Source organism: Microtus ochrogaster (assembly GCF_000317375.1).
Source record: "Microtus ochrogaster isolate Prairie Vole_2 chromosome 14 unlocalized genomic scaffold, MicOch1.0 chr14_random_1, whole genome shotgun sequence".
In the NCBI taxonomy this organism is placed as follows: domain Eukaryota; kingdom Metazoa; phylum Chordata; class Mammalia; order Rodentia; family Cricetidae; genus Microtus; species Microtus ochrogaster.
In genome coordinates this window covers 28,102,134-28,109,220 of record NW_004949096.1, presented here as the reverse complement: position 1 = coordinate 28,109,220, position 7,087 = coordinate 28,102,134, and the positions used below count along the sequence as shown (strand labels likewise).

The following is a 7,087-nucleotide window of genomic DNA, read 5'->3' as shown; positions in this document are numbered from 1 at the left end:
AACTCACAGAGATCCGCCTGCCTCTGCCTCCCGAGTGCTGGGATTAAAGGCATACGCCACCACCGCCCGGCTCTTAGTCCCTTTTTCAAATGACCTTAGGCTCCCAGCTTCAGTTACTTAGGCCATTGCAGCTCAGCCTGAGTCCCCAGGGCTTCCCTGCCCACTTGATTCCTAGTCTGACTCCAATGTTTTCATAATTAACCGCTCTTATTTCACCCCATCTGAGATCAGCCTTCTTAAGCTGATAGTAACGTTTGGATATGGCAGTTTAAGAAGCCCATTAATTGTAGTATGTAAATCTTTTTTGTTTTTGTTTTTTGTTTTTTCGAGACAGGGTTTCTCTGTAGCTTTGGAGCCTGTCTTGGAACTAGCTCTTGTAGACCAGGCTGGCCTCGAACTCACAGAGATCCACCTGTCTCTGCCTCCCAAGTGCTGGGATTAAAGGCGTGCGCCACCACCACCCAGCTAGTATGGAATGCTTAATACATAATCCCCTGCTCAGCCAGCCTAGAAGCTCATCTCGGCATCCCAACCTTTTTTTCTTCCTAATTTTCAATGTAAGTTTTGATGACTGTATCCAACTAAACCCTTTGTGTGAGGTCTGGTGGCTGATGTCTGTAGTCACAGCACTGAGGGAGCAGAGGCAGAAGAATCTTCACAAATTCAAGGTCAGCATGGGCTAGATAGGGCAGACCAGGCCAGCCAGTGCTACTCAGGAAGAACTGTCTAAAAACAAAAGAAAACAAAAAACAGGAAAAAAATGTCTTTGTTATGTGGGTTTTTTTTCTCTGATTTGTTTTAACCTTTAAAAATGGTATTTGTGGGGGCTGGAGATATGGCTCAGTGGTTAAGAGCACTGACTGCTCTTCCAGAGGACCCGGGTTCAATTCCCAGCACCCACATGGCAGCTCACAACTGTCTGAAGATCCAGTTGTAGGGGATCTGACACCTTCACACCAATGCACATAAAATAAAGTTAAATAAAGTTTTTTTAAAAAAAAAAATGGTATTTGTGTGCTGGGAGGTGGCGAGGCACACCTCTATCCCAGCACTCGGGAGGCAGAGGCAGGCAGATCTGAGTTTGAGGCCAGCCTGGTTTAACAGAGTAAGTTCCAGAACAGCCAACAGCACACAGAGAAACCCTGTCTTGAAACAAACAAGCAAAAAAAGTGGTATTTGTGTGTGAGAGGGGTGTGTGTATCTCACCAATGGAGGCAAGAAGAGGAAGAGGGCCTCCTCTCCCCTGAGCTGGAGTTAGAGGGGCTGTGGGCACTGAATGTGGATGCTGGGAAGCACCAAACTTAGGGCCTCTGGAAAACAAAAGGCATTCTTTATTTCTTTATTTGTTTTTATTGAGCTATAAATTTTTCTCCACTCCCCTCTTTTCCTCCCCTCTTCACTTCTACCCTCTCCTGTGACCCCTACGCTCCCAATTTACTCAGGAGAGCTTGTCCTTTTCTTCTTCTTATACAGATCCATGTGTGTCTCTGTTAGGGTCCCCATTGTTGTGTATGTTCTCTGGGGTTGTGGACTGTAGGCTGGTTTTTCTTTGCTTTATGTCTAAAAGCCACTCAGTTACCTCACTCAGTATGGTTTTTCTAGATCATCCGTTTGCCTGCAAAATTTAAAATGTCATTTTTTTAACCACTGTGTAATACTCCATTGTGTAAATATACTACATTTTCTTTATCCATTCCTCGGTTGAGGAGCATCTAGGTTGTTTCCAGGTTCTGGCTATTACGAGTAATGCTGCTCGTTGAGCACCAGAAAGCACTCTTAACTGCTGAGCGTCTCCTGCCCCATTTGGTCCATCTTTCATTTTCTTACTTCCTAAACATTTCATAACTTTTCAATTTTGAACAACCTAGCCTTATTAATGTAAGTATTGTCTATGTCACAGGGCTGCAGAGATGGCTCAGTGAGTAAGAGGGCTTGCTGCTCAAGTAGGAAACCTCAAATCAGATCCCAGCACCCACTCAGACAGCTGGTGTGACCTCACACTAACATGAAATCCCAGTGCTATGGAGGATAGAGATGAAGACCCCAGCGTCAGTGAGAAACCCTATCTCAAAGGAATACAGCAGAGGGTGATAGGTCCTCTGTTTGGGTTAGGTTCTGGTTGGTGCAAGTATCAATATTTTTTTTTAAGGTTTGGTTTTTCGAGACAGGGTTTCTCTGTGGTTTTTGGAGCCTGTCCTGGAACTAGCTCTGTAGACCAGGCTGGTCTCGAACCCACAGAGATCCGCCTGCCTCTGCCTCCCGAGTGCTGGGATTAAAGGCGTGCGCCACCACCGCCCGGCAAGTATCAATATTTTTGAGAGCCTTTCCTTGAAGTATAAAAAGATAGCTGGGCATGGTGATACATGCCTTTAATCCCAGCACTTGAGAGGCAGAGGCAGGTGAATCTTAGTGAGATAAAGGCTAGCCTGGTTTACATAGTGAATTCCAGGACAGACAGAGTTACATAGTGAAACTCTCTCTCAAAAATACAAAAACAGGGCTGGAGAGATGGCTCAGAGGTTAAGAGAACTGACTGCTGTTCCAGAGGTCCTGAGTTCAATTCCCAGCAACCACATGATGGCTCACACCCATCTATAATGAGATCTGGTGCCCAGAACACTATATATGTAAAATAAATAAATTAAAAAAAATACAAAAACTAGGCAAATTAAACAACCAGAATGAAACAAAAAGCACAAGAAACACAATGTCCATAAAAACACAAAATTGGAAACTGTAATATAAAAGTAAAAGTCCTGGAAGGTAAAAAATTCTCAGACAAAGCAATAAAAGAAAATATTTCTTTTATATCTATGAATACCACTGAGTTCATTTTTCATAGGCCATGTACTGTTGAATACAGGGTTTGGCCTTAATACAGGGTTTGTATCCCCAGTGAGGCTCCATTGGAGAAGCTGATCTGATCTTTCCTCTGTGAGCAATTGTCAGCTGGAGATGAGAGCTTGTGTCCACTTCCCCTCTCACCGTGGGGATCCCATCCAGCTCGGACCTGTGCAGGCCCTGTACTTGCCATGATGTGTGAGTTCATATGTCCCTCAGTCTCCTTGTGTCTAGAAGACACTGTTTCCTTGATGACATCCGTCCCCTCTGGTCTTAAAAATCTTTCAGCTTCCTCTGTTCCTCTACTTCACTCTCCATGCCCATCTTATAAGCAAAAAAAGCTAATCTCATCTTGCATATAGCTCTACAGTTTTGAGTTTCCCACATGAATTAAAATTGTGGAGCTGGAGAGATCAGTGCTTAAGATCTCTTACAGAGGACACGGGTTTAGTTCCCAGCAACCGTCAGTAACTCCAGTTTCAGGGAATCTGGTGTTCTCTTCTGGCTTCCTTAGGCGCGGAACTAATGTACATGCATGTACCTGGAGGCAAAACACCTGTCCACATAAAATAAAAATAAATAAAATCTTGCTGTTGTTCTTTGCATTCATTCTAAAGTAATGAACATAACAAGACTACTGTTCTTATCCCTTAGAACAGTGGTTCTCAACCTTCTTAATGCTCTGGCCCCTTAACACAGTTCCTCACAATGTAGTGACCCCCAACCATAAAATTATTATTGTTACTTAAGAACTATAATTTTGGTGCTGTTATAAATTGTAATGTAAATACCTGACATGTAGAATATCTGATATGTGACCCTGTAAAAGGGTCATTTGACTCCTCCCCCCACAAAAAGCTCACAGACTGAGAACCATGGCCTTAGAAATTTGGAGAAATGCTAATAACCAAACTTTGGAAACTGTTTATGAGACAAGGTCTCCCTGGCTGACCTGATACGAGCTATGTAGACCAAGCTGTTGAAGCCAGAGATTATCCTTACTTCAGTCTTCTGAGATTAAAGATGTGCACCACTATGAAAATGAAAAAAAAAATAGTCTTTCCAAAATAATGATCTCTTTGTTAATTTTCAAGTGTTTGGACGCTCAACGAAGATTCTCTGAAGTCTGCTTTTGGAATCAGAGAGCATGGATCCCAGCAGTGACTACCATTTCCTCAACCACATTTTGTGGAGAAGAGTGAAACTCACATTGGTTTCTGGCATCTTCGAGGGCGTGCTCCAGCATGTGGACCCTAACAAGATTGTTGTCCTAAAACACGGTTTGGTTCTCTTTGTCATCTTCCTTTGCCTCCATAAGGGATTAGCAGCTGTGTGTGGGTGATGACTGTGGGCAACATTAGTAAAAATTGGGGACTTCTCTTAATTATATGAATATTGAAATTAATCTTGTTATTGAAATTTCTTTTGGCTTCAGCAAAGGGAAAAAAATCATAGATGTAAAGGATTAATTTGTTTCAGACAAAAAGAAGTCCAGAAGTCAGGAGTCCAGGGCCAGCCTCAACTACATAATGAGTTTGAAGCCAGTCTAGAATATGTGAGAACTTGTGTCAATGTAGCTCAGTTGGTGGAGTTCTTGCATAACACACAGAAGACCTGAGGTTCAAACCCTAACCCCACATAGGGCAGCTGTAGTGGCACATGGCTTTCTGTTTTATTTTGGTTTGTTTATTTGTTTTGATACAGGGTTTCTCTATGTAGCCCTGGTTGTCTTGAAACTCGCTCCATAGACCAGGCTGGCCTCGAACTCAGAGATCCACCTGCCTCTGCCTCCTGGGTCCTGGAATTACAGGCATGCACTGCCATTGTCGGGCTGGCACATGTCTTTAACCCCAGCAGTTGGGAATTTTTTCCTTTTAGTTTCTTCTCTCTCTTTTTTTTTTTTCCTTTTTTGGCAGGGTCTCATTATATAGCCTTGACTGGCCTGGAACTTGCTATATAGACCAGGCTAGCCTGGAATTCAAGAGATCTACCTGGCTCTGCCTCCCAAGTTCTGGGTTTAAAGGTCTGTAACCATTATACCTGATTCTCTATAAGGTTTTTTCTTGTGTTGTTGTTTTTGTTTTTAGAACATTCTGAGCTTTACTGTTTTATTATTCAGCTTTAGGGTGTAGCTTTGTAATTTAACTGACTCTACATTTCTCTGGGAAAGAAAAGATTTTTTTTTTTCAAGACAGGATTTCTCTATGTAGCTCTGGCTGTCCTGGAGCTCCCTCTATAGACCAGGCTGGCCTCGAACTCATAGAGATCTGCCTGCCTCTTCCTCCCGAGTTCTGAGATTAAAGGCGTGCAACACCACCATCTGGTGGCAGGATTTTTTTAAAGGTTTATTTATTATGTATACAGTGTTCTGCCTGCTTGTATGCCCACAGACAAGAAGTCAGAGAGACTTCCCAGTTTCTTGCAGTTTGGGGAAATAGTATGCAGTAGTAACCAGATGGGTTATTTTCTATTGCAGTGAAGAACGTAGAGACAGGCCAGAGTGTCCCAGGAGTGAAGATGTTTTTTGGGTATGAGATTTTGAATGGTAAGTTTTGTGTTCCCTGATCGCTGATTGGAATCTGCCATAGAAAACTCACTTCTCTGCCTCATTCAGGCATTTGAAAGAAAATAGGATTGATCTTGTCTTTAGTGTTGTATATATGAATTTTCTTTTCCTACTTTCAACCCATTTATAGTGTGCAGTTGAGCACGGGGTACATGTGTGGTGGAGTGGCTGGTAACTTTCTAACCGGAAACTGTTGAAAATCTTCTGGTTGTTTTTCAGTGGAACTAATGGATGAAGCAGAACAAGGTGCATCTGGGGAGAAGGCGTCTTCCATTAGGTATTACAGGATAGTTTTTCTCTGTGAGGTTTTCCAGGTGAGCATAGTAGAGGAGAAAGACTTCACTCTAACCCACTAGCAGCAGTGTGGCTGTCTGTAGATGGCACCCCCAGCAGTGCTTGTTGCTGTCTGTGGGCAGGGAGGTCTGTGCATGTCGTCTGTTTCAAAGGACAAGTTCACCTGATTGTGATTGTTTTGTGAGGATAGCATGAACGCAGAAAAGGCTGGAATGGAGAAAATGAAAGATGAAGACCTAACAGTGTGTGAGCCTGCATCACCTCTGCCAGAGGCACCAGCCAGCTCTCTGCTCAGCGACCTCAAATACTGCCCATCAGGTGGGTACTGGAACTCTGAATTCGCTAGGATGCTTTTATTGTGCCTCACAATAAAAATTGTGAATTAAAGTTAGTATTATAAATTGTGTGTTTGGTTGATGTGGAATGCGTAGTGTGTGCCAGGATTAGGAATGCTACCCTCATTGAGTCTGACACCAAGATGCTAAATAAGATGGATGAGTGGGAAATATATGGGCACTGCATCTGCCATCCCACCACTAAGAGGTAGAAGAAAAGGACCAAGAGTTCAAGGATAGAACTGGCTACATAGCAAGTTTGAGGACAGCCTAGGGTATATGAGATGCTGTCTCAAAAAAAAATTTAAAATGAGTAAAATATATGGAATGCTAGTATTCTATCAGCAAATGCTGAGATAGAGAAATAGCAGGCCAGTAAGCTTGTGGGTCATGTGCTTTCAGAGGTTTTGAGCGTCTGGGGCAGGTCTTCCTGAAGTAGTGACATTCGCATAAAGGCCTGAAGGAGAGGAGGCACTGAGCTATTTGGATGTCAGGAGAAGTTCTCTTTGTCTTGTTTTGAGTCACAGTCTAGTCACAGATACCCTGGCCACTGTGGTGCTTCTTATGTAGTCCAGGTTGGCATCAGTTCCCAGGCAGTATGATTAAAGAAGTGCCAGCGCTCACACAAACCTGTGAGAACCAAGCTGGCCTTAAACTCAGAGAGCCACCTGCCACCATGCCCAAAGCGTAAACTGGTTAGTTTTTGTTGTTTTGTGATAGGGTCTCACTCCTGTAGCCTAGGATTCATTCTGTAACCCAGGCTAGCCTCAGACTCTCAACAATCTTGCCTGGGCCCTTAGGGACCAAGACTATAGGCTAAGGCTAGACTGGATTACAGAGACCAACACACAAACAGAAAAAATCTAGACAGCTTTGTGAAGAAATAATTTTTTGTTTTTCATTTTTCGATCTCACGCTGTAGTCTAGGATAACCTGGAACTCAAGGCAGTCCTCCTGCCACAATCTTCCAAGTCCTAAGATAAGAAGTAAGGGCCACTGTGCTTGATCTTGCTTCTCAATGATGTGTATGTATGTGTGTATGTGTGTGTGT

The 7,087-nt window shown here is 43.2% G+C and overlaps 1 protein-coding gene across 1 annotated transcript in view; it reads left to right on the top strand.

Annotated features, from left to right (window-relative positions):
* Exd1 (exonuclease 3'-5' domain containing 1) overlaps positions 1-7,087 on the top strand; it is a 31,277-nt gene that overhangs the window by 1,675 nt on the left and 22,515 nt on the right. Inside the window, exons 2-5 of the mRNA XM_005364273.3 lie at positions 3,936-4,121; positions 5,318-5,386; positions 5,627-5,684; positions 5,892-6,019. Of these exons, the coding sequence (XP_005364330.1) occupies positions 3,989-4,121; positions 5,318-5,386; positions 5,627-5,684; positions 5,892-6,019 (388 nt within the window). The 5' untranslated portion in view covers positions 3,936-3,988. The remainder of the gene's footprint in view (positions 1-3,935; positions 4,122-5,317; positions 5,387-5,626; positions 5,685-5,891; positions 6,020-7,087) is intronic.